This window comes from Alligator mississippiensis, chromosome 4 (assembly GCF_030867095.1).
Source record: "Alligator mississippiensis isolate rAllMis1 chromosome 4, rAllMis1, whole genome shotgun sequence".
Lineage (NCBI taxonomy): Eukaryota > Metazoa > Chordata > Crocodylia > Alligatoridae > Alligator > Alligator mississippiensis.
In genome coordinates this window covers 170,006,707-170,023,923 of record NC_081827.1, presented here as the reverse complement: position 1 = coordinate 170,023,923, position 17,217 = coordinate 170,006,707, and the positions used below count along the sequence as shown (strand labels likewise).

Genomic DNA, 17,217 nt, shown 5'->3' with positions numbered 1-17,217 from the left:
GCGTGGGCTTCTCAGGCTCTTCAGCCTCTGGTTTAGGGGGTGGTGAATCTTGCCCAGTTTGGTCTAGTTCTATGTGGGATGCTGAACCGTTGCACTCCCAGTGGCTCATCATGACCTGCCCTTCACTCTAGCTCTGTCAGTCATTTCTGCTGTAGATTGCTGTGCTAGTTAGAGGCATAGTATTATGTGTCTAGAACTGTAGAGTCCTTTGGTGGCCTTGGCCAGGGCCTGTGATGGCCCTTGTACATCTGTCCTTCTCTACCACCTAAGCGTAAGCAGTTGCTTGGAAACCTTTGCAAGGCTCAGCCCCTACCCCACCCTGAAACTGAGCTGGAAGGACAGCAACTGTCCTTGTTTGCCACCCCTAATGGAGGGTGAGGTACCCTGAGGGAGCAGCTATCTTAGCCCAGACTGAGCATCATGTAGGAGAGGAGAGTGCAATGTTGCAGCACTGGTGTTAGGAGCTGTGTATCTGATAAGGTTACAGCCTGGAGCATGATCCCTCCAGGCAGTGCGTGCACTGCTGACACCTTCCCTGGGCTCCCTTCCTTAGCACTTTGTCCCCACTTGGAGGCTTACTGCAGCACATGGAAGTCAGGCCAGTCTTGCAGCCATAGCTGTAATGCATGGGGCTGGAACTGGGCGCCCCAAGACCAAACTGCTGTGGGCAGTTAGGGAAAACCAGCAGCACACCTGCTTGTATGGGTCCTATCCGGCTCCAGTGCTGCCATCCCCTGTCAGTATTGTGTTGTGGAAGCAAATGGACGGGCACGGAGAGCAAAGACGTCACAAGCAGGGCTGACATGTCACAGTTTCTAATATGCTGCTTCTGCCACAGCAGGCAGGCAAATCCCAGCAGTCCCACTGGTCCCACGTACATGGGCTCCAGTCATGCGGGCAGGGTTGAAGATTGAGAGAAGGGATGGCAGGGGCATGTTTGCAGAGCACCCTGAGATGTGTTGTCTGCAGGAGGTGTTCAGGGTCTGTGTCTTGACTGCTCAGCTCCATCCAGCCCAAGCTGCGGGGAAGGGGGCAGCTGGGACTAGGAGCAGCTGCTAAGAAAGGGCCAGTCAGCTCTGCAGATCATTCGGTGTCTGGCTGCTGCTGCGGTGTCTGGGATGGGAAGGCAGGGGCCCAGCTGGGAGGCCAGGCTAGGGGCATCAGCGAGAATTTCCTTCCTCTGTGCCAGGGGCTTTAAAACAACATGCAAATGTCCCATGAAGCAAGGATCAAAATCAATTGGTTCCCTCTGCCCTTTCCCTCCTCCCCCAACACTGCACCCCACACTTCTCCCAACATCCATTGATACCCTACTATCAGACAGGCTCATGCCCTATCCTCACAACAGTCATATTGTCTTAAGCCCCCCAGAAAATACCTTCGCTTCCTTTCTCTCCCCCCTGCCCTGCAGCTGTGGGTTGGTTCCTGTATGACTTCTTGCAGTATTTGGACTTGGGAAGGAATTGTACCCCATGGCCGAGTTGGTATGGACTGGAGGTTTTGCCTCCCTCTGTAACAGGGGCCATGGTCCTCAACTCGAGATCTTCAGAGCTTATATTAACCACCTTTTACAGCAGCAGGACATTGGCCACCAGGTTTCCGTGCTTTACCTGTGGCAGGTTAGGGTACTACATCTTGCATTGTGTCAGGGCTGACGGTAGCTTTATTAGAGGTTAGATTATGGATTTGTATGGGACGGTTTGAATAGGGATGAGCCTGCCTCAGTCAGGGGATGTCAACCGGGGTTACCCCTTATGGGGTACCCTCAGGCGAGTGTGGACGGAGTGCCACCACCTCATATTGCTGCCTCCCAGGAACGGGGCTGGGTCGGGGGCAAGGGCAGTCATATCCCCCTGGGGGCCACACAGGTGCTGCCAACCCAGCTGCACGTGTGCGGTGGAGAGGAATCTCCACCCACCACTCTGCTCCATGTCTGGCCATGCACCATACCTCCTGCACCTGCTTCGCATCTGGCTGCCGGGGGTACACCTAATTAAAAAAGGTTGAAAACCCCTGTACTAGATGACCTATGGAGGTCCCTTCCAGCCCTACTGCTCTGAAATTCTGTGATCAGTTCTCACACCGGAGAAGTTGGTGTTAGAGCTGTGGGGACCTGCTGCCCTCCACCCTGTAGTCGGGGCTCTGGAAACATCAGAAATGGGAATGGACCTAGTGAGGAGGCAGTGTTAGCAAAGGTCAGGTGCCACCAGTGCTGCTACCAGGCTAGACTGCAGGCACATTGCACTCACCTGAGCTGCACGGGGCACTGTATTCAGCTTCTGTGTGTTCAGCTGTAACAAGGAGAGAGGTATGTCAGGAAGCAAAGGGGTGGTCTCTCTTTCAGTGGTCGCTCATGTCAGCATGGGTTTGCCCTACTCTCACCTACACTCGCACCTCTAGGTGGAAGCATCTACAGGATGGGGGTTCACTTAGGTCCCCAAGTGAGGCAGGAAATGCTACGCCACCTCCTGGTGGCAGCTAACCAGGATTCGTGTCACCACTTGCTATTGGGTCACCCTTCAAAGACCTCCAGAAAACATCCTGCCAGCTCCTGAGCTCAGCATAACTGAAGCCAGGGGCACCCGAGGAACTGGATCACAGGGGGGAAATGGGTAGGGTCATAAAGAGGAAAGATCCCTTGTCTTCTCTTCAGGCACCATTTCCAGTGAAGCTGGGCTCCTGCCCATGCAGGGGAGCAGGTCAGCCACAAACACAGGTCGCTGGGAACCAAGGGGACATCAGTGAACTCGGCCAACCCTGGGCATTAACTGTCCCATGGAGTCCCCAAGAGCAGCAGTATCAGGGTGGATTCGGTGTGAGACTCACCCATCTCATAGTAATCGTACAGTCTCACAGTGGCTGGCTTGAGATTCTTCACAGGGAAATCTTGCTCCACAGAAAAGGTGAACGTTGTCTCCTCTTTAGTCAGCTATGGAAAGAGGGAGCATGTGTGCATGGGATGAGCTCTATGTCCTGGGTAGGTACAGACCCCTCCCCATGGCTCTGGGCTCTGACTCCTTCTTTCACTCTGTCCCAGAGCCCAGGCAGTGTGAAAATGCTTTCCTGAACTGCAGTTGTGCCTACCCCTCACAAAATGTCACCTCTTCATTGCACTCAGCCCAGATCTGGCCCCTCCTGCTGCCCCACACAGGGCTCTCCCTGGGGCTTGTGCATGTCTGACCTCAGCTCCCACTGCTGTGGCTCTGTTCACATCTGTGCTCCCCACCTGCAGAGCCCTCAGTGCTCACCTGGTCCAAGTAGAGTATCACTTCATCAGCAGACAGCTCCAGCTTCTTCACCAAACCCTCGTTCTCCAGCTAAGAGCAAAGGGAGGGAAAGGCTCAGGGGAGAGCTGACGGCCAGGACTGCTCCTCTGCTGGGGCCTCTGAGACCAGACACCAAATACCTCTTCCTGCAATGGGTGGCAATACCACTGCTGCCAGTGACACCTATTCCATGAGCACCTACTACAGGGAGGGGAGAGCAGTAGGTGAGCTGGGCAGGTCAGCTATACTGAACGGCAGGAGCGAAGGGCAAGTCCCAGTCGGTGCTTGGGTGGGAGACCAGAGAGGCATTAGAGGGTGCTGTGCTGTTGACTCCATACCCAGTCAGTGGGTGGTAAAATAGGGAGGCTCTCCCTATTTTGCCTGGCACTCTTCTGGGTCTGTTTTGCAATGAGGACAGGGCTCTCTCCTTTGGGAAGTCCCCTGGTGTCCAGCAATTGGGCAGGGTTACCAAGCTGGGATCTCACCTTCCTCACGGACTTCTTGTCAGGGAGGTAGCCGGATGGCAGTTTGACCTCGAGGATGGCCATGTTGGTGGCTGAGCGCCCTCCGCTGTACCTGTAGCAGCAGAGTCAGGCATTGGCAATGGCAGTGTCCTGGTGTGAAGACCAGGGGAGGAGACTGGGCAAAGAGGAGGACTCACGCTCCCTTGACCTTCAGGCATCTGTAATGTCCTTGACCTGCACTGTGCTATGACCCTTGTTTGCCCTCCCAAGACAAGAAACCACTTGTACAGGAATGAGCTTAGTCCCAGCTGCCTTCCAGGAGCCCCTGTACTTCCCATCCCTGTGGATAGATGCCTCCATGCAAGCAAATCCTGGCCCACCCCCACCCTGCAGCAGGATGTCTTTACCCCAGCCCTGTCCCTGTTCCCTGGGCCTGTCCCTGCCCCAGCAGGGCATGGCAGGGCTGGGCTCATACCGAGCATGAAGGATGAGGCTGAAGTGGGTTCTGGCATTCCCAGTGCACTCCTTAGGGTCTGTCTCCACACGCAGGTCAAAGGTCGTGGCACTTTTTGGTGGCAGGTTGTAGCGCAGGGTCAGCTGGGAGAAGAGCAAGTGGGTGAGGGACAGAGCATGCAATGTATCAGCCCAGAGCAAGCTCTGCTGATCCCTGGAGTTGCAGTTCTCACCTGCACCAGGGCACAGCCCTGTCCCTGGGTCGTCACTGTGTACTCCCCAGGGATCTGCGGCAGGGTCGCTTGCTGCAGCACCAGCCGGTTGGTGTTGTCCACGTGGAATTCCTGCTGGAAACTGCCCTGCGACTTCACTGTCACCGTCATGTCCCCGCTCACGCTGTATGTCAAAGCTGCGTATTTGGCCAGGGCCTGCAGGGCGACCACCGTGTCCTGGGGATGCAGAGTTACCCGCTGGAATCACACTCTGGAGCCAGGAGTTCCTGCAGTTTCCCTGCAGCACACTCTGGACCTGCTGCATCCTGGCACCACGGCCCAGGTCGCTGCCTCTCTCCCAGGAAGGGGGCCCTGCTCTGCTGCAGAGATGCAGTTGCTAGTGGGGGTTCCCTGTCCCACCTCTCCCGGCCCTGTCACCTGTGTGGACGCAAAGCCGCCATAGGGATTTTGCTGCTTGCTGAGCCAGCGGACAATCTGGGAGGCAGTCGCCAGGTCAGCAGTAGCCTCTTTGGGCGGGGAGAGATAGGCCAGAAGGACATACGCGGTCATCTCCACTTCAGCTGACAGGGCTTGGGCCCAGAAGGAATCAGTGCCAGGCGGCGGCTTCACCTTCCTCTCCCAATGGAGCTGCCCCCCTAGGAGAGAAGCCGATGGAAGGAGAGCCCATGGATGCAGCTACAGCACAGTAGGGGCCACATGCCTTCCTCCCCAAGGCCCCTCACAGACTTCTAGGCCAGGGGAGACCCTTGCTCCCAGGACATGGCAGAGCAGCTGCTCGAGAGCCCTCAAGAGGGTTATCCATGTGCAACTACATGCTGTGAAGGTTGTTGGCAACAGGATGCCAATCCCTGCGCTTTCATACCCCATCAGGGAGGGGCACGAGGGGAACTCCAGAGTTGCTGGCACAGACCAGCTCAGCCACGTTGCAGGGCTGTGCAATGAAGGGAGGTTTTATAGGATTTCTGACACAGCAGAACCTCCACAGAGCACGGAGGGGCGGGAGCGAGGTCCGGAAGAAGCGGGCCTTGGTGCCTCTCTCAGCTTTAAAGGAGCCAGCAAGACAGTGCCCAGGTTGATCACAGGGGGCCAACATGGGGCTCCCTGCTCTGCTGAAATGGCACCTGGGCCGCCACTGCCCCTGGCATCACTGACATCATTACCCTGTTCACTATCCCATGGGAAATGGCTGGACAGCTTCAGTCCAGTTCTTAGCGCAGACGTATCCCACAGCCGGCCCCAGGTAGCTGGCCTCTCACTGGCAGCTTCTGCCGGGAGGCCCTGGCTTGGGTGGGCTCCAGAGATGGCAAACCTGTCAGCTCATGATGGGCTTGAGCAGGTGTGCAGTTCCCCAGGTGAAGCTTGGCAGAGCTGGGAATGCCTGCCCTGTCATGGTGGCGGTCAGCCCAGAGGGGACCAGCAGGCAGAGTAGACGGTACCAGAGCTAGTGCTGTACTGGGCCAGGCTTTTCAGAAGGGCACTCCACAGCTGCATGTCCCCTGCCAGCCCGAAGGAGTAGGCCAGCAGCGCCTGTGTGTAGATGTCAGTGGTGTTGGAGGATTTGTGCAAGCACTGGAGGGCCTTGCTCATCATGGGGTCCTGGGAGAGGGTGGAGAGACATAAAACATTGCTTGCGAGACCCAAGCCCTGAGCCTGGCACCCTGGCAAGAACCTGGTGTCCCTAAAATCCCACCCCCAGTCCATGCACCAGGTCGTGCTGTGTCCACGTCCCACCTTCTCTGAGCCCATCACTACCTGTGTCCATGCCTGAGCAAAGCTCCCCCCGCCCTCCAGCCTGTGCCATCTTCCTGCTCCCTCTGACTTCTTTATCCCTGTACCCCAGGCCTATTGATGAACGGGTGAGAGTCCACAACCCCACTCCCCCCAGGACACCATTTCTGACCCTGGCCAAGACCTGACTCAGCCACCGATTCTTCCTGCTGCCTGAGCCCAACAACCATCCGGTGCTTCCTCTCATTTCACCCCCACCCCCTCCCTGGTACCAACCACCCCACTGCCCCCACAAGACCCCAACTGTGCCCCTAGGCCCAGGAAGGCAGGACTTGTCCTCACCATGAGCGGCAGCCCCAGCTCCAGCAGCGCAGCCGTGATGTAAGCGGAGAGAGAGAGCTCGTTCGAGATACCGCCCTGGGGGTGGGAATGCCGAGATGTGGCTCAGACTGTGCTGCTCCATGCAGATGAGACACTGCACGGACGGACTCATGGGGCCACAACATAACAAGGTCAGCGGGGTGGATGTCCTGCCTTCTGCTGCCTCCTAGCAGGCCCACCTGGGTCCTGGCAACTGCCCCCAGTCACAGCCATTGTAGGGGCCACACACGATCCATGGATTACTGCCGCACAAATGGCAGCTGCTCGCGTGAATGGGAGCGAGAGGAGGGCACACACCCTCTCAGGGAGAACTGCAGAGCCCCTCCGTCTCTAGTAGATGCCTCCCAACGCTCCTTTGTGCTCAGGGCTGGAGGAGCGGGTTTGGTTCCAGGCACCTCCTGCCACCTCCTGCCCCACTCCCGCAATCCCTATGTTCATCCTACCCCATTGTCTCCCCTGCACTTCACCCCTTCTGAGCCTCATACCTGCAGGGCGTTGTTCAGCAGTTTCCCCACACTCTGGAAGCAGCCGCTCTCCATCTGGTGCTGCTGCAGCCACTTGAGGGCATCCTCAATGTGCTGCTGGTCAATGAAGATGTAGGGTCTGGCTTGGCCAAAACACTTGACAACAAAGGCCGTCAGCCTGAGCAGGGAAGGATCCTGTTAAAGGCCTGCTCTTCTGGGGGGCTGTAGGTCAGGACGGGGATGCAGAGGTCCCGCGGCTGAGGTTGAGAATGGGGACACAGGCAGAGCTGTGTGGGCAGGGGGGGCACTACTGGAACGTGGGGAATCAGGGTGCAGGCTTGAGATACACGGGCAGAGGTGTCCAGAGAGTAGGACTAGGAAAGCGACGGAGGGGTGAGGACTAGGGCTGTGCGAGCTTCAGATCCGGAGAAGCTTCGGACACTTCGGGGTCTGAAGCAGCATGTCCAGGTCAAAGCGCTGGCCTTGTTAGGCTTCCCGAAGTGCTTCGGAGCCGCCTTGGGGCCGCCTCAGAGATCCGTCCAGAGTATAATGGGAATCAATGAAATATCTATAACTTTGCTTTTTTTTGTCCCATTTGGATGAAATTTTCAGGGATGGTAGACTCTGCAGAGAGCATGAATCCTGCCAAGTTTCAGGACGATCAGAGCAGGTGTTTGGGGGGAACTGCACTCCAAATTCTTGAAAGGAAAACTCATGCCACGTCTAGGCGTTACAACACGGGGGTCAAAAGTGGAGGGATGGTAGCTCTTACTGAGGCCACAAAGCCTCTCCTCAATGGCTGGCAGGCTTCGTGGCCGCAGCAGGGGCCACCATCCCTGCAGGTGTCACCCCGCTGCGCCTTAACACACACAGTGTCACCCTTGGCATGAGTTTTGCTTGTCTGCAGCTTGAGGGGCAGTTCCTCCCAAACCCCTGCACCGATCTTCTTGAAACTTTGCAGGCTTTATGGCCTGAGCAGGGGCCACCACCCCTGCAGTTTTGACCCCCCTGTGGTGTAACACGTAGATGTGACAGGAGTTTTGCTTTCAAGAATTTGGGGTACAGTTCCCCAAACCCCTGTACTGATCTTGAAACTTGGCAGGGTTCACGCTCTCAGCAGAGGCTACCATCCCTGCACATTTCATACAAATCGGACAAAAAACAACAAAGTTATAGATATTTAATTGATTCCCCATTATACCCTATGGCCAGATCTCCGAGGTGGTTCCAAAGCTTCGGAGCTGCTTCGGCCGGATTGAGGTAAAAACCCGGTCTGGAGCTCCAGATCAGATCACTGCCATCTGAAGCGACTGGATCTGAAGCTGGATCGGATCAGATTGCTGCCGACTTGCACAGGCCTAGTGAGGACTGAAACCATATATCCTCTGCCTGAGCAACAGGCCAAATCCAAATGCCCACCAGCCTGGGTGTCACAGAATTAAAGAATAAAAGGGTTGGAAGGTAGCTCAGGAGGGTATCTAGCTCAAACCCCTGCTCAAGGGAGGATCATCCCTGACTATCCTAGATAACCATCCTGGCTAACCTTCTCAAAAACTTCCAGGGATGGATATTCCACCACCTCTCTAAGTATTCCGTTCCAGGGCTTAACCATCCTCAGAGAGTTCTTCCTAATCTCCAAATTAAATTTCCCTTTTGCAATTGAAGACCATTATTCCCTATTCTGCCTCCTATGGCCGCTGAGAATAGTCTATCATCGTTCTTTTTATTACTACCCTTCCAGTGTTTGAAGACTGTTACCAAATCCTGCCTCAGACTTCTCTTCTCCAGACAAAAGAATCCTAGTTCTTCCAACTGCTCCTCATACGTCATGTTTCTTAGGCCTCTGATCATTTTTGTTGCTTTGTGCCGAACTCTCTCTAATTTGGCCACCCTTCCTGAAATACAGTCTTCAAAGCTGGAGAAGAGTCACTTCCCTTGACTTGAAAGTAACACTCCTGTTAATACCACTCAGCTTTTTTTTTTTTGCAAGAGAACACTGTTAACTCATATTCAGGTTGTAATCCAGTATAACCCTGGGTCTTTTCCTGCAGTACAGCAGCCTAGCCACACATTCCCCACCTTGTATTGAACATGTGATTTTTCTATCTTAAGTGCAGGACTTTGCACCTGTGCTTGTTGAATTTCATTCAATTAATAGTGGACCATTTGTCCAGTTGATCAAGGTAATTCTGTCCTAATCCTCTCTTCCAAAGTGTCTGCAACTCCACTCTGCTTCCATCTTCCAAGTCATTACTGAAGGTATTAGACAGACTTGGACACAGAAGAGACCTCTGGGAAACCCCACTCAATACCTCCTCAGTCAAATATGGAGTCACTAATGAGTACTCTGAGTACAATGATCCACATTAAGGTGGATGCCTTACAGAACTTTCTTGTAGGCTGTATTTCCTTATCGCTAATAAGAATGTAATGGAAGACTCAAGAGCCAAGCTTAAATTGAGGTATCAACTCCTCATCAACTGCTCTCCCCCGTCCATAATGACCTTCTCTTTGTCATGGAAGGAAATCAGTTTCTCGATTCAAGAAGGGCCCTACAATATCCAAGGTACCAATATTTCTCGGTACGTGTCTGGCAGTATCTCACCAGGTGTTGCCTGTGGCATCGCTCTTCCCAAAAGCGCTATAAGAGCCATCATCATGCTTGTATTTCAGCTCACGCTGGTACCCTGCATGGAGGGGAGGCAAACAGCACATTCAGCATCCATCCACCACTGCCCAGGGCTAGAATCTACCCTGATCTGATCCCTGATGGACTGCTGGCCCCTGCCTGGCCCTGGGGCTGAGACTCAGATGGGATCCTGGGTGCAGCTGGCCCATGGGAAGGGAATTAAGCCTAAGCTGGATCCAGGACCCCAGAAGCAGGTGATGCCTCCAAGCTTGGGAAAGACCATAATCAGGCCTCCCTGGAGAGGCAAGGCCCCACCTCCCCATCCGAGATCCTGGGGTCCGCAAGTGATCTTGCTGCCTGGGCCATGCCTTGCGGGAGAAACTGGGAGGACACTCACCACTCTTCAGGAAGCCCTGGGCCTTGTCTCTGATCTCTGGGGTTAGCTGGCCGCTCTTCTCCAGGTACTGCTGGATGTAGATGTTGGGAGCAAACCGAACCATGTTTTGCTCTCCGCAGCCATGTGGCATGGCCAGCAGGCGGTCGATGTTTTGCAGAGCTGCGCCCATCATGTCACCTGGCACAAGGGAGTGAGGGGAGCAGAACATTACCAGCCCGCACAATTCCTGCTAGAACGTCATGATCCTGTGAGCCATGGGGCCTGAGGGGCTCAGTGTTCCCTGTTCAGTTTTTGCTTCACGAGTATGGCAGCTATGTGACATGGACTGAACAAGCATTTGACACCCTGGCAGTACCATGTGGCACCGCTGCCCAACTTGAGGTCCTCATGTTGGCCCAGAAAGCAGTATATACCAAGTCTGAGAAGGACTTAAGAAGACCTGTGGGGAGTTGTGACATTATCTCCCACAGGGATCTTGACACTGCAGTAGGGGAGAGGTAAGATTTTTCTCTTATTCCTTTCCTGACAGCCAGGTCCTTTTATCTGGGCACACGGCTACACCGGGACATGATGCAGCTGAGTGAGTCCCAGGCACCTCTCTGGCCTCCCTGCCCCATGGAATTGGAGACATGCTGGGAAAGGTTTCTGAGCTCCCCGGATCCTTTCCCAGACCCTGACCCAGGATTATTCCCTTCAGTTGTGCTCTAGAGCAGTTTGCTAACATGGCATTATGGGAGACAAACTAATAGGATGTTGTTAGCGCATGGCACAGCAGAAAGGCAGCAGACCTTTCCTAAAGGGCTTGGAGGCAGCTGCACCTGGCATCCTGGGTACCTGGTTCCCAGAAAGATGCAGGGAAATTGAAATGAGTCCATAGAAGGGCTGGGGCTTGAGCTGGGGCTGGAGGCAGGGCCAGGAGAGAAACTCAGCGGGTTGCAATAAAGCTTCATGGTCTTGACAAACACTGCAGGGGTCACTGGTATGGGGCTGGAGCTTGGGGTTATATCCAGGATGGAGAAGAACTGATCATGGGAGTACACAGGCTGAATGTCAAGAGAGGCTCTCTGCTGCTGAGATACAGGGGTTGGTGACATGGACAATAGGGGAAGACTGTGAGTCTCAGTGGTGGAGACAGGAAAATGTGCTGGAGAGGAGGCTGCAGGGATAGGTCCTGCCCTGGCAGGGACAGGCTGGGGATCCTTACCCAGGACAGTCACGTGGGCTCGCTCAGAGCCTGCCACTATGTTCCCAGGAATCGCCAGGGAGACGTTCTCTGACACTGTGTAAAATGGGGAAAGAGACAAAGCTGAGTCCTGCTGGGAAACTGCCCCTTCCAAACATCCGGAGCCCTACATTTGTAGGATCATAGAAGCAGAGAAAGTTAGGGTTGGAAGGGACCTCAGGAAGTCATCTAGTCCACCCCCTCCTCAAAGTAGGACCAGCCCCAACTAGATTCATAGAGTCAGAAGGGACCTCAGTGGGCCATCTAGTCCAACCCCCTGCCCCTGGCAGGCAAGAAAAGAGTCCCCAACCCTGGGGTCATGTGATCCCAGCCAGGTGCCTGTCCAGTATCTTCTTGAAGACCCCCAAGGATGGGATGAGCACCACCTCCTTTGGGAGCCAATTCCAAATTCTGGCAACCCTGACTGTGAAGAACTTTCTCCTAATGTCCAGCCTAAACCTTCTCTCTAGTAACTTATGGCCATTGTTCCTTGTCATTCCAGGGGATGCCCTGGTGAACAGATGGTCGCCTACTTCATGTTGCTCTCCCCTTTTTAATTTGTACGCTGCCACAAGGTCCCTCTCAGCCTTCTCTTGGAGAGGCTGAAGAGGTTAAGGTCCCTAAGCCTTCCCTCCTAGGGCCTTCCCTGCAGGCCTCTAATCAGGCGAGTGGCTCTCCTTTGGACCCTCGCCAGATTGTCCGCTTCCCGCTTGAACAGCAGCGTCCAGAACCGGGCACAGTACTCCAGATGTGGTCTGACCAGTGCCGCATAGAGGGGGAGAATCACTTCCCTGGACCTGTTTGTGAAGCACCTACAGATGCACGACAAGGTGCGATTGGCTCTGCCAACTGCTTCATCACATTGGCGACTCATGTTCTTCCTGGAGTCAACAGTGATCTTCCGAGACAAAGCGTTATCTAGCCGGGTCTTAAAAACTTCCAAAGATGCAGATTCCACCACCTCTCTGGGTAACCTGGCCCAGTGTTTGACTACCCTTCTAGTGAGGGTTTTATTTCCCTAATATCTAATCTAAACTTCCCTTGCTGTAACTTGAGACAGTTGCTCCTTCTTCCACCACCACTGAGAACAGTCTAGCTCCATTGTCCTTCGAACTTCCCTTCAGGTAGTTGGCCCTTTCTGGCCTCTGAGACAGACAGTGAACCATGGACATGGGGGCAAGCAAGAAGGGATGTGGATCTGTCCCCACACAGTCATAACCAGACTAGGAGCCACAGCTGGATGTGCTCAAGCCTTAAGCCAACTGCAAAGGGTGCCACTGATGCCCTCTACAGGATGCATTTTCCACTGAGTAGCTGGGTATGGGTAGGGTCCTAGGCCTGCGCGCTGACCCAGCCTGGTGTCCCATGATCTGGGCTCTCTGCAATGGAGATATCAGACGGAGCACAGCAGAGAAATAGCAGAGCTATGTGCTGGCCCCTCCCCTACCAGGGTGGGATGCGGGAATCCTACCTTCCTGGCAGAGCAGGGAGCTGTGCGCCTTCTCCTCCAGGATCCCGCCCGGCTGTGGGGAAGCAGCATCAGACAGAAGGTCAGGAGAAGGCACTGCCCATACCGGAGCCTGGCTGGCCCTTGGACCTCTGTAGGTGTCGCAGCCTCAGCTTCCGCTGGGCACAATCTGCCTGCCAGGCTGCGCTGGGCTGGGGCCATCTAGATATCAGCACCTCAGGCCTAGGGCTCCCACCACTTCCTAAACAGACTGTTTGGAGCCCAGTGGTCACATCACATCGCACGCCCACTGCGGCTAACGCCTAACCCTGCTGTGAGCTCCCATATGTCAATGTGACAAGGCAGCACTTGACTGGGCAGGCAGATGGACAAATTTATGGCAAGGATTTGTTTTCTGTGGCAAGACGAAAAATATCACAATGGCAACTTGGTCTGTATCTGCTAAGAAGGAAGACTGAGATATACCACCCCCTCTCTGTGTTGTCCGATTGAGAGATGGACCCTGGCCAAACTGACCTGGACAAGCAGGGGCTTTATCACAGTGTCCACTCTCCCCTGGGCAGGCGCTATAACCACCTCATTGCCACACAGCTCCTGGGTGTGCAGGGCCTCGGTGCTGACAGTGAAGTTCACTTCCCCTGCAGAGAAGGAAGGGTGAAGTGAGGAAGGAAAGGACAAGTGGAGGGTAGACTGTGTGAAAGGCTGAGTTGTGTGGGAGGAGTTTCCATTCAGGGGCAGCTTTCCTCTCCCCCAGCTCTGGCTGTCCCCCCGCTGACTTGGGGCACAGCCAGACCCCTTACCAAAGCTGGTGGCTGTCACCTCCCACTGGAAGGTTTTCCCCTCTTCTGCACAGAGGCAGCTGGTGTAAGCGCTCTCCTCGCCAGCCTGTGCCTGGAACTGCGTAGACTCCACCAGTGTCACCTGCACCTATGGGACCCAACATGAGACTTCTCTTAGGGTTTCTTGGACATGCTCACTCAGCAGCTCCAGACAGGACGTAGCACCTTGGGGCTCAGGCTCAGCTCATTGCCAGGTGCTGACACCAGTGGGCCCCTGGGTCCCATCTCCTGTGGCTGCTGGGTTACGTTTGGCACCACTGGCACTACTGCTCATAGGCACCAGATCCAAGGCATGGGACCCCATGGCCTTAGCATGTTATTGTAACTCTGCTCACCTTGATGCATTGCAGCAGGTAGTTGAAGACAGTGGCCTTTAGGGTGAAGGCCTCTCCACGGATCACAGAATATGGCAAGGCCAGCTCCACAAAGAATGGCTTGAAGGCTGTCAAGGTGGCCGTGGAGGAGAGTCCAAAGCCAACATCTGCCGTGCAGAACATCCCGGCCTTCCACTCTGTGATGCTGTCAGGGACGGTGACTGGGACATTGTTGGAGCCCTCCTCGCTGGATAGTGCGGACACAGAGTAATGTCAGATAGACATAGCCCAGGTTTCCTTTGATTGCCATCCCAGCCCTGAGCCAGGATGGTACTGTTTCTGCTCCCTTAACTGGAGGAGCTGAGCACGTAGAAACAGGTGTCCAGAGTGAGTTCTTATGACTGGGTATTAGGTTCCTGCCAGTGAAATCGCTGGTCAGGGCACACTTGGTGACAGGCAGCTGAGGGGTTGTGAGCCTGCCCCTTCACTGGACAGTGCAGGCACCAACAGATAAGTGAACACAGAGGTGGACATTCCCTGCTGGACACGGCCATTAAAGAAGACCCTGTCTGACCCTCCCTTTCCCTGGTGCCCATACCCAGACCTTTGGACTAGGCAGAGTTGTCAGTGGGATCTTTTCTTCATTTCTTCCTAATGCACTGAGGTCAGAAAATGCTGGATCTGCCCCTGAGGCTCTAGGGCTCTCCCTTTGCTGGAGAGAACCCTCCCAAGAGATCCCACTCTGGACCCATCTCATATACCTGGACCCATCGCATATACCATCCCTGGGTTTCCTAATGCCTTTCCCTCTCTCTTGGTCCTGAGATTGGGAACAGCTGCCCAGAGAGTGATCCCATGTCCCTACTGCCTTTTTATTTTCCCTCCCCTGTGTTGGGCTCCTCTTTATTGCAATAGCGTGCTTGAATGGGGTATGCAGCACACCTGCCCTTGGTGCTGGCTTAGAGGGGGCACCAATATGGTATTGCCATGGAAGAAGGGAGTGAAGAGGGCACCAGGAGTGCTGGGGATCTGCATATCACTGCCTGAACCAATGCAGCAGCCCAATCTGGCACTACTATATCAGCTGGGTGATTGGGGCAGCTACGACTCCATTCCACCTATCTCCCTCCCATCCCTTCTATCCTGGGGAGGAGGAGTCAGCACTACAGCCAACCTTCCCTCTGTTCTGTGTTTGCAGCTGGAGCATAATGGAGATCAGTTCTGCTAGGCAGGTCTGCTGTAAGTCTGCACTCACCTCACAGGGACCAGATCCCACAGCCATGTCTCTGGGAAGTACGCCCGCAGTGCTGGTTCTTCATGGATGTTGGATGATGCATGGATAGGCTCTGGCATGGCATTGTCCAGGGAAGGCCCAGGAGCTATTCCTGCCACCCTTAGAAGCGGCATATCTGGGTTCAACCCTAGATAATGCAGAAAGGACATTGGGGATCCCGTATCACTGCTTACCAGGCTTAGTGCCATGGGTAACAGCTTCTGGGTGGAACAAAACCTGTGCAAAATCAAGTCACAGAATCACAGAGAAGTAGGGCTGGAAAAGACCTTGAGAGCTCATCTAGATCAAGCCCTTGCTTGAGGCAGCATCATCCCTACCCAAACCTATACATGTCCATTATCTAACCTCTTAGCAGAGCTACCAGTCCTAACGCAAAACCAGACATAACAGCCTAAATTACCACAGGTAAAGCAGGGGGACCACAGCAGCCAACCTCTAAACCCCTGGTTTATAAGGACAGTTGGCTCCATGAAGTATGTGAATGATCAGAAGCCTTTTCTTCCACTTACGGAAGAGGAACAGCAAGAGCTCTGCCTTTCTCATGCTCTAACTGTGATTGGCAGCATCAGAACCAGGATTACAGCCCAGGTTCGGGGCCTGATCCAGGAGCCCTTGTCTTATTTCCTTCAGGGGCCAGAGGGTGAATTTAAAAGGAGAGAAAAAGGCAGGGCCCAGTTCCTGTCCCCACTGACCTTCACCGTATCGGGGACTTGTCAGGTCTGTGCGGGAGTAATAGATAGGCATACGTTCTTCAGTCAAGCAGGGCATCCTGATGTTGGTGTTCGTGCAAACTTTCAAAGCTGCATTCTGGAACAAGAGAGAAGGAAAAGCATCAGTCCCAGCAACACTACTTAAGCTGCAGTGGCACGGTCTTTGTGACTGCGCCCTGGAATGATAAATGATCCCATAACATAACATGACAGTTAGCAGGGGATCAGCCCTATCCTGGTTACCAGGGAACATGTAGGACTTTGCAATTGTAGATCAATATTTTATAGATGGGACCTCAGAGGACAGATATAGGAAAGACCCATCAGGTCATCTCTTCACCATGTTCTCCTGGTTGGGGTTGATCCATACAGTGCTTCTGCCCAGCATTTTGCTTTTAGTTTTGAAAGACACAAGTGAGGTCTGCAAGATCCAGGAGCTGGTTCCAGTCTTATAGATCACATATTGGTTTCTTAATCAGCTGATCTGTCCTCTAATAATTGTACCCTTTTGCTCCCAGCTATGTCTTAGCAGTGGCAGTGTGGCTCAGTGCTTGGGTCCCATGCCTGGAGGTCAAGAAGCAGGGGCTCTCTCTCATCCTCTGCTGTCAACCTGCCTTGTGACCTATAGTGAGTCATTCACTTTGTGTAAGAAATGCCCAGTACCTCACATTACATTTCCCCAGGGGTCCCTCTTGCCCTTCTAGAATGACGATTACATCTGCATTTTAGCCTCTGGAAAACAGGACTGAAGAGGGGCACACACCATCCCCACAACACAGCTGTGACTGCCTGATGGAGGTGAACAGCCAGTGGGAAGGATTCAGAGGGAACATACTACAGAAAGTAGATGTGAAGAGTGATGTGTGGACAATCAAACATACAAGTTCAAAAAGAGTCATAGAATTGGTATAGAGAAGCTATTTCACGGTCACTGCTTATTTCCCCTACTCTTACCCTGCTGTAAACGGAATCTGAACTGTGCTTGTTTCCCCTTTCATGCAACATGGTCAGGCTACTGCAGTTTAGCTTTCACTTACCTGAGGAACAGAGAGAGGACATAAACAGTTACTGTGAATATTGTCTACCCTGAAACGAGTTGCCACCTCTTGTTAACTCACTCCAAGTTGCTTTTTTGTGCGCATGCTCAGAGACCGTGCCCTTGTGCTGTGTTGTGCTGTCCTGATTGGAATTGCAGTCCAGCTACCCTCACACCACTAGGTGTAGCTACCCTGAATAACCCAAGGCTTAGCTGGAGAAGCTTAGGAGAAAAGTCACAGCAAGAGGAGAGGGAGTATGGAGCATGCAGGATCACAGGACAGCTGAAACCCCCCTGCAAGCATGAACAGACTGTGATT

The 17,217-nt window shown here is 54.0% G+C and overlaps 1 protein-coding gene across 1 annotated transcript in view; it reads right to left on the bottom strand.

Annotated features, from left to right (window-relative positions):
- Nucleotides 1-799: 799 nt before the first annotated feature.
- LOC109284561 (alpha-2-macroglobulin-like protein 1) overlaps nt 800-17,217 on the bottom strand; it is a 33,760-nt gene continuing 17,342 nt past the window's right edge. The window contains exons 17-36 of the mRNA XM_059727061.1: nt 15,845-15,959; nt 15,114-15,279; nt 13,880-14,105; nt 13,506-13,632; nt 13,222-13,343; nt 12,709-12,760; nt 11,220-11,294; nt 10,016-10,192; nt 9,595-9,676; nt 7,011-7,167; nt 6,487-6,561; nt 5,853-6,012; nt 4,834-5,051; nt 4,417-4,632; nt 4,206-4,327; nt 3,752-3,842; nt 3,249-3,317; nt 2,827-2,929; nt 2,250-2,291; nt 800-1,192 (exon numbers count right to left, since the gene is read on the bottom strand). Of these exons, the coding sequence (XP_059583044.1) occupies nt 1,161-1,192; nt 2,250-2,291; nt 2,827-2,929; nt 3,249-3,317; nt 3,752-3,842; nt 4,206-4,327; nt 4,417-4,632; nt 4,834-5,051; nt 5,853-6,012; nt 6,487-6,561; nt 7,011-7,167; nt 9,595-9,676; nt 10,016-10,192; nt 11,220-11,294; nt 12,709-12,760; nt 13,222-13,343; nt 13,506-13,632; nt 13,880-14,105; nt 15,114-15,279; nt 15,845-15,959 (2,427 nt within the window). The 3' untranslated portion in view covers nt 800-1,160. The remainder of the gene's footprint in view (nt 1,193-2,249; nt 2,292-2,826; nt 2,930-3,248; nt 3,318-3,751; nt 3,843-4,205; nt 4,328-4,416; nt 4,633-4,833; nt 5,052-5,852; nt 6,013-6,486; nt 6,562-7,010; nt 7,168-9,594; nt 9,677-10,015; nt 10,193-11,219; nt 11,295-12,708; nt 12,761-13,221; nt 13,344-13,505; nt 13,633-13,879; nt 14,106-15,113; nt 15,280-15,844; nt 15,960-17,217) is intronic.